We start from the raw sequence: 25788 nt of genomic DNA on the forward strand, positions 1-25788 counted from the left end.
TGTGAAGACATACGACATACATGTAAGTCCTAATTTTTGTGCAGAGAACTTTAGATGGGCAGGTGCTCAAAGGTAAAAAAGGGAGACACATGGAACAAAAGTTTGAAACATCATACCAAAACATATTTCACTATATATCTTGAACTTGCATGATGTCTTTCATATGTAGTTGAAATGATCTATGTGTGACATTGTGACCACATTATTGACACTATAACATCCGCACAAAATGGTTAATTTTGGTGACGAAATAACGATTTAGCGGTTTGGGCTACGTATGATGTGGGCATAAAATACAAATTTGAGGCCACAGCGTAGTTGGAAAGTTGGGCAAACAAAGCGAAAAAAACGGGGAGTTGGAAGTTGAGGGCAGGCCTAAAGACATCGGTCAGGGATCTGGTCGTAAGATGGAATTTCCTTTGATAAGTTAAAAAGACATTGTGCACACAATGAGCTTCCCGTGATATAGTATCAAAGTTGTTAACGGGAATGACATTAAACTCACAGATGAGTATATTTTGAGTGTGCAATGGAAACAAATTAGCATTTTGTGTGCGTGTTACGTCCGTAATGTGGCCATTTGGAATCGACTAAGCACTTTTTGTAGTACAGTAAGAAAACCAAAATGACGCAAGAATACATCCATAATACTCCAGATGTGAATTCACAGGACCATTCTCAGTAAAGGAAAATGCATGAATGAAAATTCTACAAAATCCACTGAGAGAATGGAAATCACAAGTGTTCAGATATTTAAATGCACAAAGGAAACACTGAACACAAAACATGTAAAATCGTGACTCCCACAAAAAGCTTATTGCACACAAAATGGGAAGGAAGTTAAAACGATTCAAACCACATTCTAAATATATATATATATTCTATAATTTTTTTTTTTTTTTAAGTCCAAATCTTCAGATTCTCATTAACATGTGAAAACTTTCTGATTTCCTTAGTCCTGCATGACAGCACACCAATGATGTTTTGTGCTTTAAAGAAAAGAAGTAATTCATGGAGATCAACTTATGGAAACGTTGCTCCACATTTTTGCCCATGTCGACACGTTACAGATCGAACACTGAACATGAAGTCATCCCCAAACTATTGAAAGGGCCGAGGCCCAATCTGTAAAACCTCAGAAACCCATCCAAAACTTAGATCACAATGCTAATCAATACATACAGTAAGACTAGGATCATCCATCCATCCATCGATTTTCTTTGCCGCTTATCCTCAAGTGGGTCGCGGGGAGTGCTGGACCCTATCCCAGCTGTCAACAGGCAGGAGGCGGGGTACACCTTGAACTGGTTGCCAGCCAATCGCAGGGCACATCGAGAGAAACAGTCGTACTCACAATAACACTTCGGGGCAATTTAGAGTGTCCAATTAATGTTGCATGTTTTTGGGATGTGGGAGGAAACCGGAGTGCCCGGAGAAAACCCACGCAGGCACGGGGAGAACATGCAAAATCCACATAGGCGGGTCCGGATTGAACCCAGGACCTCAGAACTGTGAGGCCACCGTGCCGCCCAGACTACAAACAAAGATTCCCAAATATTGTAGATATACTGTATATTTTGTTGTTTATAACAATCTTCCATAAATATGTGCAGAACAGTGAGTGGCCTGGTTTGTTGCATTTGCATGGACTACAATATCACAATATAATCACAAGCGACTCACCACGGTTACATGACCAGCCAATAATTTGTCACATTTTGTTTACCCGCATTATCGACATGCAATTGTTACATGAACGGACAAGGTTTGTCGCTTTTTGAACGAGATGAGCTCTGCAGTCGTGTGTGTGTGTGTGTGTGTGTGTGTGTGTGCGCGAGACATAGTTTGTGATGCGTTCAAGAGTAGCTAGGAAACGTTAAAAGCGATTCATTTGTCGTTACAGCCACACATCTAACTTTCGCCTCACCTTACCTGTGAAAGTTTGATCATGAGAATCATTTTGGGAATATGACAATCAATTTTACATAAGTTACGATATAATTACACTTTTATGTCCGATGACGTGCTTTGAACAGCCATGGCAATCATAATGTGCCTCCTGGTTGGTTCCTTAGATTAAAACAAAAAATTCTCCACAAAATTCGGTGGGAGTGATGAATCCTGGTTGTCACTGGGCATGGTAGATAAGCGGAAAGCATGTACTGTATTGCGTTGTGGGCGCGAATGGTTTGCTGATGCCAACGTGTGTTGCATCAAAGGGTGCATGGTGGGAGTGGACTCAAATAAGACTCCAGTTAAAACAACAAGCCCGAATATTGATAGTGGTACGACCAAGCTTTACTGTGGATTTTGCATTCTTTTGGTTAATGCAGAGGGTTGTAATTGGCAAGCATTGATTTTGAAATTGTGCTCAAAAAGTTCCATCTTGGTTTCATCACACCTGGAACAACTGCAACTGTAGCAAGCTGTAGCAACTACTTTCCCATCCATTCATCCATTTTCTTAGCCGGTTATCATCACAAGGGTTGCGGGAGTGCTGGAGCCTCTCCCAGCTGAGTTTGAGCAAAAGGCATACTTCATGCTGAACTGGCTGCCAGTCACAGGGCACAACTAGACGTGGGCAACCATTCTGATCACCGAGGCCGTGTTGGGATCAGAATCCTTTACTGTGCTCTTCCTTTCAAATCTGGTGTCTGCGTTCCGTTTCGGGAACATTTCGTCACAACGGGCGCATGCTGATGAGAGGCGTCGAAAAGATCGTCAGGACTGTTACAAGTGTCATGTTGGGAGTATTTGAAGACGATCCCAAGACCAGGAAGGAGTTCTTCGCTCTCACCATAAAAATTATTTGTTTGTATTTGTTTTTGTGGTCATCAAGGCAGCTCAGCTGAGGCAATTGATTTCACGAGCAATGTGCACAGTATACAATATACAATGGGTACCTCATTGTCTGCATGTCAGTGAATTGCTGTCTCTTCAGGAATTTTTTCTTTTTCAGGGTGAATATTAATGTGAACATACTTGTTAAAGTGTAAAAAACCTATAATTCTCTTCTCCTTATAGCCTTATATTTAAACATTATCTAATAAAATCCATGGCTCTCTAACCCTGCAGTGTTTTTTTCTTACTAATATTATACATCGATCTGTTTTCTAGATAATTTCTCATAGTAAATGTGTGATTATACAAATAGATTACCTGCAAGCCCAATTGTTTCCTGGGAATTTTTTTCATCACATAATTGATGTGCACTTTCCCTTCTTAACTACATGGAAGATTAGCGTAGGATATTCAGTAAAAAAAAAAAAAAAAAAAAAAAAAATGAGGTGATTCAAAAGCAGCCAAATTTGACAGGAAGAGCTTCGCGTGAAAATGTGCAAACATCATTACATGTAAACATAGTCATAAATAACTACATCTTGTGTTAAAACAAGCTTTTACCAAAATAACCTGCTCGGAAGTGTATCGAACAAATCAAGTTAAAAAAAAGAAATCCTCCAAACAAGACAAGATGCGCTTGCTCGGATATCACCAAAAGGGTGGTGGTGGGGGGGGGGGGGGGACAGCGGGGGCTGCGTCTCCTGTTTTGTCTACGATGACCTAACGTTTTTTTAACCACTTCCTTCCACACCACTTCTTTCATTATGTTGATCTGTGAAGTGGAACGTAATGCCGGCAGAGTAGAGGGGTCAGGGGCTCCCACTGCCTAGATACATACAGTCTAATATTAGAACATTTCCTTGATTTGTTAGCAGCATCTCTGCTGATTCCTAAGCACATGGCAACAAGCTGGCCAATAGAATTTCAGGAGCCCACTAAGCACCTCGTTCCGTATAGCAACAGTGGCATCCTTCTATTATTTATTTATTTTAGAGCCCCCCCGACTCATTCTCGCGCTTCTGACCCCCACTGAGCCGGCACACTATGCTCTTCAACTGTGAAAAAGAGTTCCAGTGAGAAGAGAGCAGTGCTGTGTTTATCTTAACCTTTCTCATACTTATAAAAGATCTTTTCGTGCAGTTCTTTTCAAAGCTTTTTGTTGTTGTCAGACGTTCTGATTTAATTTGATATGTCAGCAGTTTTACCCGACGCCCGGAAAAGTTCTTTTTTCTTTATTGTAAGGTATTTCAAAGAGCAAACCGAATGGGACAAAGTCACGGGAAATTCTTGAGCAAATTGAGGACGTTAACTGTCTTGATGGAAAAGAGAAGACGTACTCAGGAGGAATGACATCGTGGGAAGAAGTTGTACTCAGACGAGAGACACAGACGCCAAGAGGAGAGGATTTTCAAAGATGGACGGTACGGGAGAAGAGGCGGTACAGGATAGGACGATAGGAGGAGCGGAAGGACATAAGATGGCGTGAGGACCGAAGCCGGTGGTTGGTTTGATGGAACCCACGTGTGCATCCAGCCACGTCTCTTTGCCGCTTCATGGATGTCGACGAAACGTTCGCTTCCTCCGATGGCCGGTCTCTTCGGTTCTGGACCAGGTGAGTGCGTAGCCCTAGCATTGCTGGCATTCCCGATTGTAGTTCTATTTCGAGGGCAATTTGGGTATCAGCCCCCAAAAGTTGCCATCGCAAAAGTTTTGGGCACGTTTTAGCCTTTATAGCATCCATACGCGGCAAAGAAGACCACGAAGGCTTCGTGCAAATATGGCGAATGTCAGCTGTCCCATCTGCGTTAACGATTCCATCTTTCCTTTTTATGCGGTAGGTATTAGTTACTCGGTCGCTAGAGTCCCTACAAATATATCAAAGTAGTATATATTTCATTTTAACCGCACTTACTAACCATCCCAATTTTCCTGGATCGTCCATCTTTTGTAGATGCGATAAATGAGCAAACAAGATTGGTTCAATTAGGTCATCATCAAAATCCGTCCTAATCGTGGCTCAAATCTTTGACTTGACAGGTGGGATCGGAAATTGGAAGGCGCTCTTGGGTAATTATAACGAAACAAAATAAGGTAATCTGCAAATTGATTTATGACCCGTTTCTTGAATAATTCTCTTAAAACCGAGAAATCAAATTTTAAGACTGCGTCTTCTCCGCATTTCAGTTAAAATATTTCTTGGTCAATTTGTACCAATGTACGATCTGGAAATTCGAATTGAACCATAATCCTTCTTTCAAGAAAACAGAAAACGTAATCTGTAACAATATAAAGCGAACGGGAAAATACATTCAATGGTGTAACGCAGTCACTGCATTAATATGAATGTAGAAAGTCTTAATCGATTTTTTCTAGCCTTTTTTTTGGAAATCATGGTGGCATCAGGTTTTTTTCTAGTTTCATCTTAAGATAGCGCAAACTGAATTATATAAATTTATCATTATTATAAAAATACCCCCCCCCCAAAAAAAAACACTTGTATTTATAGTTCGTCATGCATCAATGCAGAACTCAAATGTGTTTGATCGCCATTAGACAAGGTAGAGCATCGGAAATTGCTGACTAATTCCAGATGCTTGGCAAAGGATTTAGTGGCATTCCCCTGAATATTGTTCTTAATCTATGGAATGGACATAAGTGGCGGGCGGAAAAAAAAGGTCTGCCACATTAAGGCGGGATTTGAAAAAAAAAAAAAAAAAAGATTCATGACGTCTGTCTATTTTCATGTTAGAGAAATCCTTGACGGGTTTGCAAAAAGCACGCAATTTAAATCAGAGCACGACTTTGTACAAAACTTGCCATCTTTGACTTCCGCATCAGATAGATGAAATACAGTATTAGGGAAATTATACTACTACTATACACAGAACAACAATGTAATTGGATAATCAATACAAAAACAATTATATGTATTATATATTTATAAAAATACCACTTATTGTCAAGTGTACATTTCCTCCTGGGAATTATTGCTGGGAAAAGTCATTTACAATTAATTTGATAAGAGTCAAGGAAGGATTCTAAAATCTTAACCCAGAAAGAGGAGCTATTTGAATTTAAAAGCCCAAGTGTAACACAATAATTATTTCAAAAGGATACATAAATGTAGATGGATAAATCTACTGATGATTGTCTCCCCCCCAGCCCACCCCATCCCCAAATGCAAAAATACAGTTTATTCAACGCTGACTGTGGACTTTTCCTGGTTTCAGGCTGTTCACGTGTCACTTTAAAGCAGGTTTGCAGCTCAGCAACTGATATCAGGGACTAAAAGAGCCAATCGTTGCACAAAGCAGGCATGAAACTGGGAAAATGACTTTCAATGCAATCAGCACTCGATGGAACAAGATCGAGTGACATGTCACCGGGCTCGAGGAAGTGCTTCAACGAGGGATTCAGCCAGAGGAATGAGCGCAACCTGCTGAACAAATGGCATTCATGAAATCGGCTCCGTCTCCCTCTCCATCACTGGCCATGAGTGTAACTGGAAGCTGATAGCATGTGATCAACAGCACTGTGGGACCCAGCATCCTGCCGCAAGATCACCTCAATAAAACCTAGCTGTCTTCGTCGGGGGAAAATGGCAGATGCGGGCTTCTGGCTCCGGACACAGGACAAGTTCCAGGCTGCAGATTTGCTGACGTCACCGTTGGCATCACTAGATCTCGCGGACGAGAAAACCAACCAAATGGGGGATGAACCTGAACCCCATTCTGCATGTCCTCCGATAACGTCATCGGCGACCGGCCAATCACAACGGGAGACTGGGACGTCGTCTGCTTCATGCTGCAGTCCGTCACCAGCAGATCAAGGTAAAAATGAGGAGGCCGTTTACTGATACGTTATGCTCATCAGTTGCGCTACGGCAAAGCAACAAATTGCATTTTAGCCAAAAATGGACTTTATGAATCCCATGGTATATTCATGAATATATTTACTGCATCGTACTGCAGGCATGTTTCCGTGTTTCAGTCCACAGGAATAGGCCTGTCAAAATAATTATTTTAGGACCAGATACTTTGACAAAAACTCACAATAAATGATTGTATCCTTGATCTTTTTTTATTGCACCGATATGATATTAGAGGATAATAATTCAAGGACAGCATTTTTAATAGCTATTAACTTTTCATTTCATTCAAAGAATATCAAACTTAACCCATTTGTGGGCAGCGTCCCATTACTGGGACATCATGATTTTCACGCATTATTTCCTTCAGTACATCAAAATATTTAAGTGTTTTAATCTGAAGCCATAATTTGGTATCAGGAAGGGATAACTCACCGGTCAAAGTTAGCAAGGAGTTATTTCCCTTTCCTTCATGATCCAACATGGCTGCCTCAAGTTATCATATAAGTTAACCATAAACGAAAAAGAAGTGTTATTTCCTTGACTGTGGCCTGTTAGAAGACTTTTATCTCAATAAGGCAAAAATTGCGACCCTGGCATGATCACTGAAATGTGCAACAACTGATAAAATAACTGGGACGAATTAAAATAAATATATATATATATATATATATATATATATTATATATATATATAAACAAAACAAACCCAGTCTACGTGTACAAAAAGTGCAGTTAAATATTTGGCAAAGGTACAGTCATTAACACACTAATAATGTAAAAAGTTCTTAATTTGTCACATCACAAGAAGTGTTTCGAAAAAGCCACTCAAATTTGAATGAATTAAAAAAAAATTCATGTAAAGTAGAGGTCTGAAAGCTGCAGAAATGTGAGTTCTTCACCTGTCAATCAAAGATACAGTATTTGCTGTTGTCAACTACGACTACTAAATATTGATAACGTGTGGACAACAACTCCGAGGGAGGCACTGACATTTTCAGCAACGCTGCCACAGTCCAGTGAGCAGTTTAACACTTTAGCTTGCGGGCTAGCGAACATAATAAACAGTTAACGTTCCTGTAAGTGTCAGTGTTGTGTAGAACTTAGTGCAGCGCGTGGAGCAACTTATGGAGTATCGGACAGAGAAAATGTCGGTCCATCAGCCATTTACAAAGCCAGCTAGTTTAGTTTACTAGCCGCTAGTAGCTGTGCTAGCAGTGTGTCGTGTTACCACTATCATAGCAATTTACTGAGTCTGGGGAAAAAGGCCGACACAGGAAGGACTTAAAATGCAGTTAAAAAATAGAGTTAAAATTCTGAAAGTTAAACATGATCTGTTCTGGACTTGCTGGTCAACCTCTAATTTATTCACTATTTTCTGCTTAAGAAAATTTGAAAAATCCTTTCCAGGATCAAATTGTCCTTTCCCTGTGAACACACCTCAAGTTTGGTGGGACCACAATACAATCACGACTAAGATCCTTCACTATTTTTTAACCAAATTTCATTTTTTGCCCCAATTATTTTGTGGTTGAAGATTGCCTAGATGATGATAGGCAGATGGTTCATGAGATCACCTGTCAAAGTATTTTGTGTTTTCCAAGGACAAGTTCACAGATGGCTCCGTGAAACAATCTGGCCTTCTGGCCATCTGGCAAAAATGTGTTTGTGCTTGCGCATGTGTGGAATAAATAAGCCCACTGAGTGAGTACAAAAATAATTTTACATATAAATACAAGCTACAAAGATCAAAATAAATTAGTACACCCAAACAGACTGTTAGAAATCCTGAAATTCCTTTTCGGATTAAACACTTTCAATGGCAAACTAGAAAATTGTTGATTGTAAGAAAAATTCATGAAAGGTTACCCATAAATATATTTTTTCTCAAATATAGGAAGACGTACATTTTTTTTAAATCCAAATTTAAAACAGTTCCAAGGTGTTTTAATAATATGTCAGTGCCACGCTTTTCTCAAATGACCCTGAGTATCAGCAATTAATTTAACGGTATATTTCTTATCACTGACTTATTGTAGGGAGGGAACCTGTCTTATGCAGGGCGCCAGCTCTCAAGCCACATATTGATGGGCCAATTGGTGAGCTCAGCTTTGGCAACATTGGCACCCAATGAGCTAGATGTTGACGACATGTTCCTTCCGCCGTTTGGCCTTCTTCTCTTCCGCCTTGCTTGGCGACGAGTATTCGTGACAAGCGGCTACTCGCTTGTACTAGCGCAAGCAGAGCCCGCAGTGTGGAATGAAAGCATTTTTTTTCTCCCCTTCCCCCCTCCAGTATTTAAAAAATACAGATTCATTATTCGGCATGACCATGCATCTGAACAGGACAGGTTTAAAAAAAAAAAGGGGGGGGGGTGGGAAATAACATTTTAATAAGGTGTAGCAATTGATTATTATTATTTTTTTTAAAACAGATCAATTCCACTTTTTAATTGTGATTAATTGCGATTAATCGCAGCTGCCAAGTATACCGCATATAGTTCCACATTTTGCTTTGAGATGATATTTTAAACTTGTAATGCTTGAATTAAAAAAGTTCAGCGATGCATTATATATAAATTACCTTTATAATTTTTGGAATGTCCCATCAGGAGGAATTTTATGATATAGTGACTGTAAAGCTATAGAAATATATCTTCTATTTCTCATATCATAATCTAATTGCTTATGTCTTCACCATTCTTCAAAAATTAATAAAGGACTACTTTTTAAGGGAAAAGTTTATAAAATGATGCAAATATTCCACTATGCTATGTAAGTTTGAGTCACTTTCACACGGGCAGTATCAGAAATGTACCAGGAAAGCGGACAAGAGTATTTTGTCAAAGTGGGCATTTACACAGCTGCTGTGACGTCGTGCCATGGAGAAGGCAACGTCAGAGCAACAGCAGCAATCGCTTTCAGGCGCAGTCAAGATTGGATGTTCGACGTCGTACGTGACAAACTTTAAACGCAGGCCAGGGAAGGGCCGGTGTATAAGCGACTATTGTTATATAATGTTATATAAGCTTATAAGAATAAGCTTGCAGTCTGTTCCAAATTAATTGTGCTCCAACAGCTAACTGATGGGGATTATTTGTGGAAGCTGACAGCAGATGACGGATATGGCATTTTTGTGTGGCCCCAATATAGATGGCCACAAATAAATATCATACAATTAACATAATATTGCAGATTTTTAATTATTCACAAACAAGCCACGCCATTAACATCTCATCGGGATATGAAACGAGAGCTCTATGAAAGATTTTGTCTTTAACGCATTCATAATGCTTAGTTTTGATTGAGTCTTAGCTGAGTCAGAGACACTAACAATTTATTATTATGGTTGTGGTTTGCAGTGATGTGGAACTGTATTGCATGATGGTTGACAGCTGTTTCAAATACTTTGACTCTCATGGGTAGGGCAACCAAAACATTACAAATGCCTCTTATGTAATATCTTGTACAATGTTGTACAGTGATACACTTCTGAAAAATATAACCACAATAATAAGTCTGAAATTAATCTGACAAATTGAATGAAAAATCAGCATGAATATATTTGTGAAGGCAGAATTTTCGATTCAGCTCTTCAATTTGGATCTCGTTAAATGGTGCAAGGTTTATGCTTTCAAAGTGCCGATATGGAAATGCTGGCAAAAACATTATCTCAAAAAAATAAATATTTATATGGGTCAGTCTTTTTTTTTTTTGACTCACTCAAATTTCGACTTACAATGTGAAGAATGAAAACAAGGAAGGCACAACAAATATGTTGACCCAAAACAATTGACAAACATAAAGTGGGTTATGAAAAATAGCCCAACCCTGACCTGAGTCCAATTTAATTTAACCCACAAATCATGTTTTTTTTTTTCCTCTTGAAATATTCACAATTTCGACTTTAAATACTTGTTTGATTGAAAAGGTTTTGTTTAAGTACTTGCCAGCCATCTTGGAAATGAGGCCACTGTTGGATGATGGTCAGAAGCAGGGAACTGTGATTGAATTTCTTGTTTTGGAAGGGGAACCAGCACAAAACCGTTTCGAAAGGTTGTAAAGTGTGTACGGGGAGGCAAAAAGTGTTTGTCGTGAAGAGCAAGAGCCTGCTTTGAGTGATCGTAACAAGCGACGGAGCGGCCCAGCATCTTCAGCGATTTATCCTAGGAATGGTGCTTGGGTCGAGGCACTGATCAGAAGATCGTGGAGTGACTTTTGATGACCTCAATGTGGGTCAACAGTGAAGGTATATTCATGTTGATTTAACAGCCAAACGGATCCAACAATTTCTGACCAGATTGACGTTTCCTTGATGTAGGGCACAGAATCTTGAGTTAGGGCCTCTCTAATTATAACAGGTCATCTTGCTCTGGCTATTTAACTCAACAAATCTCTTTTCATATCATCATGAAGTGTCAAAGGTATAAACTTTCATCAACTGCTATTACCCCGTGGCGGTCTGCACACATCCAAAGGCCACTCACGCAATAACATACGCTGGGGAATGAAATCATTTCTCGAATAGACGTTATACATTTCTGGAAACCTAAGGACACAAGACTTTAAAGACGCAGACATGATAAACACACGGCAGTAGCTTGAGTCTCTCTCTGTAACATGAAATCTCTATGCAAACAGCTGTTGTTTGTGGGGCGAGGCGAGGCGAGGCGAGGCGAGGTTGAGCTGCAAGCAACATGGATTCCGGCCCAGTGTGCCTGAGCATTGAGGAGTGCCATTTCTGGTATTCTAAGAAGTCAGACAGTGTCACCTGTCAGTGGACGAGTCTGGGCAGTGTCTCTTCCATGGTGTAGTACTCAGCAATATAACCATATCCCTTTCCGCGGTCCTTGTCAGTCGGACAGCAGTGTGCGAACAACTGAGACATGGTACTTTTTGACTGCTCTGGCTAAAAAGGATGGCTAACACTGAACCTTTCTACGTTTGATGTTGCAGTGTTCTCGGGGCCAAGAATGAACAGAAATGACAGCGAGGCTAAGTCTCCGACGGCGTTTCTGCAGGACTTTTCCACCATCGCAGATGCTTATTATGATGTGTTTCAAGACTTGGGAAATGTCCCCCAGGAAGACGGTACTCTCTTCAACTTCTTTAGTCTTTTGGGATCTCTGTTGTGTCGGTATGCATCTTAAGTAATGGATCTTGTATTTCTCCTCTTCTTAACCTATAGGCTACCACTTATATTATTGTCGTTCTTTAGGTTGTCTCCCTCTAGTATGATTGATGACATACAAAAGCCAACTGCAATGAGGTTGTTGATGTACAGTTGCTCAACAGTCCGGGGTCTCTGTTATCATATTTTACACTTCATAATGCCCCACACATTTTCAAGGGGAGACTGGTCTGGACTGCTGGTAGTCCAGTCTAGTACTCATACTCTTTTTCTACAAAATCGCACCGTTGTAACGTGCAATCTATCCATTTCCCAAGATGCTCATCCTCACAAGCATTGCGGGAGGGCAGGAGGCTTTAGGCGGACTACACCAATAAAATCATGCATTTTACAGCACTGCTTTACAAATCAATGCGTACATAACATATCCTAGAGAGTTTGAAATCATATAAACCCATCCATTTACTGGAACGCTTATCCTCACTAGGGACGCAGGCATGCTGGGTCCTATCCCAGTTCTCTTCGGGCGAGAGGGAGGGTACACTGATCTGGTCGCCAAAGGTCCAATCACATAAACTATAATAAAATACAAAAAAGGGTAAGAAGAAATTGGAACACAAATGTCAGTCATGAAAAGAGCAATAAAAAGGGAAAAGAAAAAAACAATATAAAGAGAAAAGAGCCAACATCACACTGGGTATCAAAGGACAAAGAACAAGAGATGACTTTTGAGAAGTTATTTAAAAACAGGTGAATGTGCTAGCGTGTCTAATGTGCTGAAGCAGTGCGTTCCATAGTTTTGGAGCGGTAACAGAAAAGGCTCGCTCCCCTCTGAGGTTCAGCCTGACTTTGGGGACAGTCAGGAGCAGCTGGCTAGCTGACTGAGAGAGCCAGTGGGCTTGTAAGGGGGAAGTAGCACTGTGCGGTAGGGCGGGAAAAGAGCATTTAATCATTTAAAAATAAAATAACTAAAATCCTCAAGTGCACGGGCAGCCAGTGAAAGCATTTTGTACCATCTGCAGATGACAAATGGCAGGTGAGATGACTCCCATATAATCTGTCTTAATGTCATTACTACTTGAAAAAAATTAAAGGCAGCCAACCTTTTATATCATAGAGGCAATTAAGTAATAGTTGACTATACATTCTTCTTTTTAAGAGGCACCTATAATTGGGTGTCATCTGCATAAAAGTGTAACAACATTCCATGTTTCTTGATTAAGGAGCCAAGTGCAACCAAAGAAAAGGCAAAGAATAGGGGATCTAGGACTGAGCCTTTGTGGGACCTCACACATGAGGAGAGCTGAAAGTGGGATCGGAGTTGTTGCAGCTGACAGAGAAGTTTCTTTCAGAGTGCAGGTTACCAATGCAATGGGCATTATTAAATTCCCATACTATCACAGGTGCTGGCTTCTGAACTTTCGCTGATAACAATCTCGATCCTCTTATTCCTCATTGGCTCAGAGGACACAATGTCCATGATTTTCAAAAACAATTCAGATCACAGCACACTAATCCCTTTTGTCAGTGTCCTTTGTGAAACTTTTTTTGCGGTGCCCTTTTTTTCAAGATGAAATTATTTTCAGCCCCCCCGTTTTTATATCAATATGTATAGGCTTAGCTTGCAATAATCAATAATAACTGCAGTCAACACTTACAGTTGACAAGCTATACTGGCGAGTTTGTAAGGCCACTAGGAAAAATCTGGAATTTAAAATTTAAAAAGGCGGCACGGTGGGTCAGATGATAAGGCGTTGGCCTCGCATTTCTGAGGTCCCGGGTTCAATCCCGGCCCCGTCTGTGTGGAGTTTGCATGTTCTCCTCGTGCCTGCGTGGGTTTCCTCTGGGCACTCTGTTTCTTCCCACATCCCAAAAACATGCAACATTAATTGGACATTCTAAATTGCCCTTAGGTGCGATTGTGAGTGCGGCTGTTTGTCTCCATGTGCTCTGCGATTGGCTGGCAACCAGTTCAGGGTGTACCCCGCCTCCTGGCCACTGACAGCTGTTATAGGCACCAGCACTGCCTGCGACCCTCGTGAGGATAAGCGGTGAAGAAAATGAATGGATAAAATTGAACAACTTTGATCATTTCAGTGGCTGGTGTGTGCTCGGTAGTAAAATTAGCTTCACCTGCTGGGTGAAACTTAATTATGATGCTTGTCATAAGCCCATAATCCCCCCCCCCCCACCCCCCAATTTGAAGACCACCGATCAAAGATGAGTTCAGCCCTTAAGTATCGACACCATTTGTCTGTGTTGTTGAAATATTGCTTTAGTTTTGGTTGGTAGAGTCTTAGTTTGCATATGTAGAGGTAATGAGGAACTGTATTTACTGACAATGGTTTTCTGAAGAGTTCCTGAGCCCTTGTGGCAATATCCTTTACACCAGTGGTTCCCAAACCTATTTTGCAGCACGCCCCTTTTTGGAGATTAAATTTTCACCACCCCCCCTCCCTGTCATTACGCAGCACCCCCACCATGCCGTTTGAAAACCACTGCTTTCCACAATGACGCCAGTTTTTAATGCAGTGCCGCCTGAAGGGTCAAAGGTCATGGGCATTCGTTACAGGTTGTCAGCCTTGCTGCTTACGTGCAGAGATTTTGCCAAATTCACTGAATCTTTTGATGATATTGTGGACCGTAGATGATGAAATCCCTAAATTCCTTGCAATCGTGAAGTGTTCTTAAAGTGTTCAAGCATTTGCTCATGCAGCTGTTCCAAAGTGGTCAACCTCAGGATTTTTTGGGGATGCCCCTTTTATACCAGTTTATGAAACTGAATTTGTTTTCAAGTTACGTTTTCACCTGTGGAATGTGTCAAATAATTGTTTTTCTTTTTCCAACTTTCCAAGTCTTTTGTTGCCCCTGTCCCAGCTTACTGAGCGCATTGCAAGCATGAAATCAAAATGAGAGCCTACTGTATTTGCAAAAAAAGTAACATTAAATATCTTGTCTTCATAGTGTATACAATTGGTAGGCAAATACATGCAAATCAATTTACATTCCGTTTTTAATTTGGATTTTACACAAAGCCCCAATTTTAGAATTGGGGTTTGTCTAATCTTCTTACCTAAACAAACCAGATATTTGAATAAAGAAGCATACACTATTATCATTATGGTAGTAGATACCTTTGATAAAAATATCTGGAAAATTATATTATTAAATATATACATTTTTTTGTGTGCAGGGACCCAACCCAATAACATCAACACCAAAGCGATGGCAGCGTGTGAGTCCTGCTTGGAGCAAAAGCAACTGACTGATGCAGAGTGGTACTGGGGCAACATCTCAAGGTGCACTGGCTGTCCTCACTTGATAGAAAACACCTAGATGTACACGTAATGGGGACTGTAATTGGGCACTAAGATACTTTATTTTAAGATTTTAATATATGCATCAATGCAGAGATGGGCATTAAGACAGGTAGTTCATATAGTCGTACACAGTCCCCAGAAATAGAAATAGGAATTTATGAAAAACTCCATGTTGTGTTCCTGACCAGAGATGAAGTGAATGCAATGATGAGAAACACACCCGATGGCACGTTCTTGGTCCGTGACGCTTCCAGCAAGGTCGAGAGGGAATATACACTAACACTGAGGTAACAAATTTAGTCCTTGGTGATGTGGACACATTTAACCAGAGGTCTTACTTTTCCTTAAAAACTCAAAAGTATCCAGCTCTGAGGTATATCAATTTTACTTTCTCTACAGCAGGGGTGCCCAGACTTTTTTTTTTTTTACCCAAAGATCTACTTTTCAAGCAGCCAACCTCTCGCGAGCTACCGACGTTGGGGGGTGGGGGATGAAGGTGATGTTCCCAAACCGTTTTAAGGTTAATGTTATGTTGCCTCCTATATTTAAAATACAGAATTAGATTTTTGTGCATTGTATTGTCTGAGCTTTCATGCTGGAATCAGGCTGTGCCAAGGTGGGATTTTAAAATTACACACCATCTCATTCTGCACTTTCTACTTTGGCTTCAGACCAGACCTTTCCCCACTCGGTTAAGAGAATATCTTGTCCAGTTTAACCACTTTATCTTCGATTATTTACATACTCCGACAGTCATTGCATCTTAAAACAGCAGCATTTCTTTTTTAACTTTCTCCATTAATATCGAAAGTAAAAATAAGCAGCACGTCTATCCTGTCTTTGCTCTACGTTGCCCAGACTGTGTTGCTAACTGAAGCAACGGTGATGGACGATGTCATTATAAAACACATTGATGGGGCGCGTAAGTACTGTAACATTTGTAACTATGAGTGTAAGTCTTTAAGAGTGGAAGGGGGGGAGGTGTAAGGTAAACTAGGAAGAAGAGAGTGAGGCGGAGTAGTGGTCATTATTAGAGAAAGTTCCGTGTGCTGCCTGAAACCAGTGGCTTCTTCATTTCATTTTTTACAGTACGTATGTGAATTGTGCCATTGGATGTTAGAACCAGTCATCCCTCACTCATTGAATCACATTGATAAATGCCACAACCTGAATAGCTGGATGTTATACTTTCAGTTCACATTGGATTTTTTTTTTTCCCGCGCAACGGAGATTATCTGCGAAGAGACTGCATCAGCGGTGCACAATTGCGCACAGTTTAGAGGGAACATTGGCTGACGTCTATTGTTTTTGGCATGCCGCGATCGCGATCGACGCACTGAGCACCCTTGCTCTACAATAAGACTCTGAAGGCTAGATTCAAAGGTAGATCAAAGACCTCCAGTGGATTATGATGTAGGTGTAAAACGGGGATGGAGTGAGATTAATACTAAATATTGCACCTATGGGCAATTTAGTCTTCAAATAACCTACCGTGCATGTTTTTGTGATGTGGGAAGAAACCGTAGTGCCCGAAGAAAACAGGCACGGGGGAGAACATGCAGACCCCACACAGGCAGTGCTAGGATTTGAACCCCGGTGTTAAGAGCTGTGAGCTGTGTGTCTACCACCGTACTGCCACGTTCATTTTGGGAACATTTAAAATTCCATCATGAGAAGGGAAATTCTTTTTTTTTTTTTTAATGACCCATTTGCAATCTGTTATTGAAAGGTAGCAATTTTTCCATTTCCTGCTCAGTGGTACCGAAATCTGTTTTAAAGTTTCAAAAGGTGATTGAAGAGGATGAGGGATTAGCGATATACAGTCGTGATGCTCTCTGCTCGCAGTGTTTTTGTCTTTGTCAGTGTTCTTTTTCCATAAGATGTACTGTACTTGAATCTTTCAGGAAAAATGGCTCCAATCGACTGATTAAGATCTTCCATCATGGAGGGAGGTATGGCTTCTCCGAGCCATTGACCTTTCCTTCTGTAGTGGACCTGATTCAGTATTACCAAAACAAGTCACTGGCCCAGTACAATTCTAAACTGGACACACGGCTGTTGTTTCCCATTTCCAAATATGTGCAGGTGAGTCAGTGGTTTTGATACGCTTCATATTAAATGTTATTATGGAGGGATTTTTTTATACTCTTAACAGGAAGAATGAATTATGTAAAGCATGTGACCGCATTTGAGGAAACGTAGAGCTATACAATGTTTACAAATTCATCATTGTGCTGAAATGAAAACATTGATAAAGCATTTAGTGGAAATTGTGGGATTAGTATAACCAACAGTATTCAACATTTTTTTCATCAATAGCATATTTTTCTCTCAACTATGCAGCAGGCTGTGATGGAGCTCGACATTGAGATAGTTGCAGAACGACTCAAGGTGTTTCAGGACCAATATGAAGAGAAAAGCAAAGAGTATGACCGTCTCCATGAGGAGCTGAACCAAACATCGCAGGTACAATGGTATTTTATTTTGTAAACACGTTAAGTTGAAATATATACAAATATTTATTTTGTCTCTCCAATGTAGGAACTGCAGACTAAACGGATGGCCATTGAGGCTTTTAGTGAAATCATTCGGATTTTTGAGGAGGAGTGTGAAACGCAGGAACGCTACAGCAAGGAGTACATCGACATGTTCCTCAAATTGGACAACAACACAGAGAATGACAAGTATGGAACCAAACACTATTAGCTGACATCTTTCACGAAGTCAAAACTGCAGGCTCCAAAATGTATCGACTACATTTTTTGTTTTTGTTTTGGGCTGTTCGGTTGTTAGGTCAAGCAGAAAGGAAGATCTGTATCCATTTTTGGTTGGAACAGTTTAACTGTGTCACAGTGGACTTTTTAAACCGTCGTGGTGGTTTCTTAGTATTTTACTGAATATTTATTGAACATCAAAGACAATCAGTAGAACAGAACTCGGCTTCTGAGAGGTGTGAGAAAAGACATTAAAAAGACGGGACAAGTGCAGGAGAGGAAGCATGCAGACAGGACAAGGGCCGTGAACTCGGCTGGCTGTACAACTGGAATGGCTATTTAAATGATAAACATTTATAGGACCAGAGTGTGAGTGAGGGGATACCCAAGAAATTTGCAGTCTAGTTATTTGTCGCGACGAGTGAGTGGCCCCACGCCCAGCGAATAAGTCCCAGGGGTGTGTGTCTGCAGTCCCATGCAAGTTAATTGAAACCATTTCGCATGCACATTGACCGTCACAAGTGTCCTGTAGTTGCTGCGCCTGCACTGCGGGGGTATGAACAGATCTTTTGGATAATTCTGTCAAAAATCAGATTTGCTCAGATCTGCAAATTTCAAATATATTTTTGGGTTCTGTCTGAACAACTGTAAAGTTTGTACACAATTTTGCATTTTATTTTGGTTTGGAAAACAGCTCTTCCTATAAAATATCTTTCCACCACATACAAATCAATACTCAAAATCCTTTTTGGGGTGCCGTAATTCCCAGCCTAAAGAGCACACCTGGTTACAAGCCTTACCCAGTACGTTTGTAAAGGAAATAACATTTGGTACATACATACGCCGCAGCAGTGTAAAAGCCGAAAGTGCCCACATTGAAACTCACATTGAAACACGGGATATTTACAAAGACGGAAAACACAGAGTTTAATGCTAATGCTAACGCTGGCCCTGTTAGCCAGGCTAAAAAAAAAAATAAAAAAAAAACATATCGGTAAAAATCACTGAGACACAGCAGTAACACACTAGTGCAGCGCTAACAGCGCTGGACTGGTAAAAGTCACTTCCTTGGCACATATATTCCACTGGTCTCACTCTTACTTTTTCCGCATGCCCCCTTGCGACCGTCAGAAAAAAGTTCACAAATTACCCACATCACTGGATAAACCGCAGGGTTGAAAGCATGCGAAAAAATTTGCAACTCATGGGCCGGAAATTACGGTGTGCACCTAGGCTGGATTTTGACAATCCTGACATACTACCGATGCGTAAAAACATGTTTTTATTATTTGGGAGTTGAAACAATAACTGTAGGTCTTCAATATATTCAAAAGAGGTGGATCGGAATGTCACACTTATACCAGAGATGACCAGAAAATAAGTATAATCTTGACAGAGGATGCTATTCCACTACTGCCTGCTTCCAGGATCCAGAACAACCCTGATGAGCTGCAGTCGAGAGTGGAGGAAATACACAACAGCAAAATGAAGTTGGAGGAGGAATTAAGGATGAGGGTGCTGGCCCACACGGAGGTTGACAGAAAAATAAACAACTTGAAGCCAGAACTTCTGCACCTCAGGAGGATCAGAGATCAATATTTGTTGTAGGTTGTCTATACTTTATTCAAATGTATGCATGTCAGTGTGGCCAAGGATGGTGCATAATTGTTAGGACAGGACATTTTGTCCAAGAAACTACACACTGCAGACTGGCTTAAAGCGAGTTACTGTGTGTGTGTGTGTGTGTGTGTGGTGTGTGTGTGTGTGTGTGTGTGTGTGTGTGTGTGTGTATATATATGGAACTTGTACATTTAATCCATTGATCTACAGTGACTATGCATTGTGTTACAGCTGGCTCTCTCAGCAAGGAACCAGGCAGAGCCAGATTGATGACTGGCTTGGCGTACGCCATGAAGAAGAGTGAGTGTCATCATGTATCCAGATATGATCTCTTAAAGGACCTATAGCTCTTCTTCAAGTTATTTTCACCACATTCGATTGATTAGTATTCCATGATAATAATAATGATAATAATAATAGACCAAGTGAGGGACAGACCAATTGTTTGATTTGTGAAGCAACCATGAACACATACGAATGTAAGGAAATGTGCTTGCTTTCTGACGCAGTTTCTGACTAAATGTGAGTGGGTAGATATCTGGCAGAAAATCAAAAATGGCTGAATAAAAACATCAAACAGCACACAGCTAGACTATGAATGAATCGAACGCTTGAAGCTAAATGTGACTGCTCTGATAATCCACTGTGGTTTCCAGTGTATAGTAGTTCCATTCCAATGCCCCAAAAACTAAATAAAGACAAATTTGAAAAAAGTTCAAGGCAGCTCCAAAATTTGATGGAGGAGAAAAGTTGCCCTTTGGACTGAAAAGGTCCCCCAAAATGTCCATACACCCCACTTTTGAGGGTTTTACACGTCACCCATGGCTCCATTCCTATATCCATTCATCTATTCTCTGCACTCGCGTCAGGGCCATGCCTGTGGTTACACCAGTCGACTTTTAGCAAGAGGCAGGGCATACCCTGAACTGGTCCCCAGCCATTTGCCTGCGAACCATGCGCCCACCACTATCTGGAGTCTCTGAGGCACCAACACCACCAAGGCTTCAGTCGGTCGACCACGTTGACTATTATCAAAGACAAAGCCCGTATTTCAGCACATGTGAAGGCTTCTGTTCCTATGTCGGATACAATGATCACTAAACAAGGTTCTTTGATAATTGTCGAGATGGAGGGAATTGAGGACCAGGTTCCTTCGCAATACCTCAGCACAGCCTCCCCTTCTTCTTCTCCACCCACACCTCAGCAGTAATGCTAAGTACATCATCTTGTTTATTTCAATGTATTTGTTTTTTTTGTACAAAGTATTTTGATGTAAATTGTGACTTTAATGGTGGAATCCGACTCAAGTCGAAATTCGAGTTAAGTCACTACTGTAGGAACGGATCTCAGTCGGAGACCGAGGACTCCCTGTTTGCCATTGAAAGCTTGCTACAAAGTGGGATGGTAAAGTTCAAATATTTTGAGTCACTTAATGGAAATTATGAACAATATGTACCATAGTAAACAGAAGAGAAACATAATGCGTAATAAAATGAAGAAACATCTCGCGTAAGGTGAGCAGAACGCTTTGTACTGCACGCAAACTGCAAAAACTAAATTTGAGAATGAGGAGGCTCCCCACAGCTTGGCTACGGTCAGCATCCCCAATGGGTAATAAAACCGTGCAATTAACCAAAAGAACCAAAGAGGAAAAGTGGGTCGTGTGCTTGACATAAGTCTCTCCAACAAAACTGACTCTTGTACTTTTTTCTTAGCCCGTACACGCTAGCAGATGATACACACCATGAGGAGAGGACATGGTATGTTGGAGGCATGACTCGGAGGGAGGCGGAGGAGCTTCTGAAGGGCAAACGAGACGGCACCTTCCTCATCAGAGATAGCCAAAGTCAAAGAGGATCCTTTGCCTGCTCTGTCGTGTAAGTACCTTTCGTTCCACTTTGTCGGGTAGTGTTATTTATAAAGGGCTAAGTGACAGCCAGGTGTCCTTCTCCAGCGCGGACGGGCACGTGAAGCACTGTGTGATCAACAGGACAGCCACAGGCTACGGCTTTGCTGAGCCATACAACCTGTACTCGTCACTCAGAGAGCTGGTCCTCCACTATCAGCACACGTCGCTGATGCAACACAACCAGCAGCTGAATGTAACCCTGGCCTGGCCTGCTCTCAGCCAGCAGCCCAGCTGAGAAACCACCAGCACGTCACACTGATAGCACTTTCTCAACGCTTCACTCTATGAGCACTCAGAACATAAAAAAAAAAAAAGAAAAAAAGTGAAGAGGGGCACCTTTAATCAGCTCAAACTGAAAACAATTTTGTTTTTACAATTTCAATGGGGTTTTCTTTTTTTTTTTATATTGCCTATCCGACTTCTTCTTCTTTTCCTTTTGGCTTGTCCCGTCAGGAGTCGCCACAGCGCGTCATCCTAGATGCGCGCATATGAGTTTTACGGCGGATGCCCTTCCTGACGCAACCCCTCTACGTTTAGTCGGGGAGAGAAGCTTACAGCACCTGGAATTCACAGGCGGACTCCCGTCCAAGTACTAACCAGGGCCAAACCCACTTAGCTTCCGAGATCTGATGAGATCGGGCGTTCTCAGGGTAGCATGGCCATAAGCCAGTTCCACTGTAGCATAGGCATAAATGTATGATGTCGCATCAACATATATTAAAAAAAAAAAAAACACACCACCATTTACAATGTTACAAAGCAAATTAAATAGTTATTTTAAAGAAAAATGGAAAATGTTAAACCGTTAACTTGAATTACAAAATATTAATGTTAACTAGTTTTATTCAAACTTCAAATACATTTCAAAATGGACAAAAAATTTTTGCTTATTAATATTTTTATTTTCTTACAATAAACAAATTAACATTCAAATCTTTAATTAAATAAACCAATGTGAAATGAATAAAAACATTTTAATTCTCTCATGGTTGTTGGACCATCTTAAACAATAAATTGGGGTGTATGTGGCCCACAGCCCATATTTTTCTCACCACTGGTCTAGATTAAAAGATACAGAAATATTTCATTTGTTTGCCATGTTTCTCATTCATTTTGTTTCTCAGTTGCCAGTTAAAAGTGATTGCAGAAATTTCATTTTTTTTAAATCATTCCTAGAATCCACCGATTGTCTGATTGACTGTCAGTGAAAACACATTTTTCAACTAAAATATTGCAAAATATATGAAAAATTTAAGACTGATATACCGACAACTGTTCAGCCAATTAGTGCATCGCTAATATTAATCATCCATTCACGTTTCTTTTAGCCACAAAACGTTTGATGAGCATACTAACTTTTTTTTGTTCATTAAGGTAGGTCAAAATGATATTTTTAGAGAGTTTTGGCCAGTGAAATCAAAGCATAAAGTTTCTGAAAATTAAGTGTTTAATGTCTTGTTGTGGTCAAATTTCCAATCCACACGCACACACAAAATGGCAAAGTTCACGTTACAAAACCTTTTGGTGTTTTGTTTAAACAGTATTGCGGCATCTGTTCTAAATACATGCATGCACAGATGTATGTTTCATATGTTTGATAGTTTCCCTGTTTTGTGGGTACAACCTTAATCAGAATTTTCAAAATATTACGTAATTGAATTGAGCCAAAATGGTGACATTTTCACACAACTTAATAGATTTTCCCTTTAGGCTACGTCTTTGTGGTAAACGTGGAATTTCTTTCTTAACAAGATTAGATAGACTGCAAGTCAGAAAAGCACATTCTTAATTGTTTAAAGAAAAAAAAAGAGAGAGAGAGAGAGAAAGAGAGAGAGAGAGAAGAGAGAGAGAGAGAGAGAGAGAGAGAGAGAGAGAAAATCTACTTCAAGGTCATGCCTGGTCCCCATTGGACCTTTAGTCGCATAAAATGACAATGTCAAAGTGTGCTCGTTGCACCACTGTGAGAAGTTAAAACGCAATGAAAAAAGGCGCGTGAAACCCTTTTAAGTGTTAAAATGAAGAGACGAGAGATAAGAATGAAACTCAAAGCAGAATAAGGAAATGATTACAAATGACAAATTCAATATGAACGCGAGCAACTTTGTTTTGCTGATTCTAAAGCGTCTGGATTTCTAGATCCAGGTTAAATGGTTTTGACTGGAGAAAGTAATCCAGGATGTTCTGGATTAAAAGTGCCTTTGGGTGGTTTTGTAATGCTATTTCTATTTGCACAGTAAAAGCGAAATACGAGGTCCAGTAAGTAGGGACTTGAGAAGGTTCACTTTCAGGTCCGTCCTGACTTCTGCTTTCAGGAAGCTTTTGTTTCTGTTCTGTTGACAAGTACAATTGAAATCCAATACTGTATAAGATTCATCGGTGCAGAGTAGCAGCGTGAGTATGATTTGTTTAAGCATTTGTGAGGTACAATCAAAACAGTGGCCCGTGATAAGGATTCTTAGTCTCTGGAAACAAACATGTTTACATTTCAGATCTGTCCAGGCAGGTCCGGTGAGTCCTGGACAGGTTTGTTGTCTTTGATTGTGCTCTCTGAGGTGGAGGTTGGACTGGTGCTCATCAAATAACACTTAATGACTCGATATTATTTTTATAGTAATAAACTAACACCATTGAGTAGTACAGGTATGACCTATATGGAAAAGGTTGTCTTAGGGGTATGTATATTCATTAATACTAGACAGTATAACTACTGTAATTCCCGGCCTACAGAGCGCACCTGGTTATAAGCCTCACCCAGTACATTTGTAAAGGAAATACCGTTTGGTACATACATACGCCGCAGTTATGTAAAAGCCGCAAGTGCCCACATTGAAACCCACATTGAAACACGAGATATATACAAAGACGAAACACAGAGAGTTTAATGCTAGTGCTAATGTGCGCTAATGCTAGTGCTAATGCTAGCACAGTGCTAAAGATAGCGCTAACGCTAACAAGGCCGGTTAAGATAAAACTTACTGATAAATATCACTGAGAGACGGCAATAGCACAGCAGAAACATGCTCGCGCAGCCCTAACAGTCAACAGTCACTTCCTCGGCACATATATTCCACCGGTCTCATTTTTACCTTTTCCGCTTGAGTGCCACCTTGCGACCGTTAGAAAAAAATGCACAAATTAGCCACATCACCGCATATACCGCAAATTGAAAGCGTGTGAAAAAAGTCGCAGTTTGTAGGCCGGAAATTACGGTAATTGTCTGTTATGTGTCACCCACCACACTCAAGTTTGATGCGTTTTTTTGTTTTTTGTTTTTTTTTTTTTACACAGTGTGTGTTTGGTCTTAGTGACTTCGCGCTTAGGGTTAGGGTCAGCATGCCTGGCGCGATCTGCTGTGTACTTGCTAACCCATAAGCGCTGGTAGCACACAGATTGCGGACCGAGCCATGTGCACGGTAACTCTTGAAGCGCCAACCAAAATGTGAAGTTTGTTTATGAGGTGAGATCAGTGCTATCAAACAAAGTAAAAGTCGTGTACACTAGGAGTTACTGTAGGTTGCTAATGGCAGGGGTTCTCCAAATATTTGGGTCGAACGAGCCAGCGCAGAAATTTTTCCAAGGACACCCTCGTGATCGTAACGACCGCAAAGCATAACTACCATGTCCACTCCTTAACCCTCTGTTAACCAAGCAGGGTTCCAGGTTATCTGAAAATGTACAAGACTGGTCAATAATGGCAAATGCCAAGTCGGTAAACTGGAAAAGGGGCCCTAATGTACCATGTCCAAAAATGCAACATAGATCAACAGAGGGTTAAAAGGCAGAAGAATGAAAAAGTTTGATATTTTGGAAAATCAAGAAAAATGTGTAATGTTACAATACCAAAAGGATACTTTTAAGACATAAGAATTTTTCAAAGATAAAGTGACAGTATTATTATATTAAAGTTCAACGAGGGAATAAAATACAATTTTAAGTGAATTTCAAAAACAGAACCTTATTCTCAATATTGTCTTCAATTCAATAATAATAATTGCTAATTATTTTTCCGAGCCCACAGCCTGGAGAACCCCTGGTCCACTGGCATCTTGTGTGATACCTACTCAGTTAGTATGTTGCGTGCTTGTATTACTGTTTCTGTTCTACACATTATCATATAGGCATGTTTTAGATAGATAAAAGTGTTTGGTGAAAGAAAATATATGAAATACGTATGCAGATTAGGGGGCTCGCACAGCAGCTCTATAGCGGGGGCAATTTGAAACGCAGAATTTGCACTAACGCGTCGGAATTGACGGAGGCGACGAGGGCCGTCCGTCTTTGTGTTGTTTGTCGAGTGAAGCAAAAGCCGATTTGCGATGGTGCTAAACGTGTTGAGTGATGTCACGTGACCGACCGAGGACTCAGACGACCGTGTTTGCACGTGGCG

General features: G+C 40.6%; 1 protein-coding gene and 1 pseudogene across 2 annotated transcripts; one reads left to right on the plus strand and one right to left on the minus strand.

The window, feature by feature from the left end:
* Positions 1 to 15057: 15057 nt before the first annotated feature.
* Positions 15058 to 22017, plus strand: LOC133503372 (phosphatidylinositol 3-kinase regulatory subunit beta-like). Of its 2 annotated transcripts, XM_061824937.1 has the most exons (10): positions 15058 to 15137; positions 15347 to 15445; positions 17063 to 17243; positions 17502 to 17624; positions 17700 to 17842; positions 19300 to 19476; positions 19724 to 19792; positions 20213 to 20241; positions 21222 to 21369; positions 21447 to 22017. In XM_061824937.1, exons 1-10 carry the CDS (start codon positions 15064 to 15066, stop codon positions 21634 to 21636), a joined length of 1233 nt encoding a protein of 410 aa, XP_061680921.1. In that variant the 5' UTR covers positions 15058 to 15063; the 3' UTR covers positions 21637 to 22017. The 2 variants fall into 2 exon arrangements, with proteins under 2 accessions (XP_061680921.1, XP_061680920.1); XM_061824936.1 differs by lacking the exon at positions 20213 to 20241 and having other exon boundaries at positions 21208 to 21369.
* Positions 21950 to 22068, minus strand: LOC133504185 (5S ribosomal RNA; annotated as a pseudogene).
* Between the last annotated feature and the right edge of the window lie 3720 nt (positions 22069 to 25788).

The sequence above is a fragment of the Syngnathoides biaculeatus genome, chromosome 7 (genome assembly GCF_019802595.1).
Source record: "Syngnathoides biaculeatus isolate LvHL_M chromosome 7, ASM1980259v1, whole genome shotgun sequence".
Classification (NCBI taxonomy): Eukaryota; Metazoa; Chordata; class Actinopteri; order Syngnathiformes; family Syngnathidae; genus Syngnathoides; species Syngnathoides biaculeatus.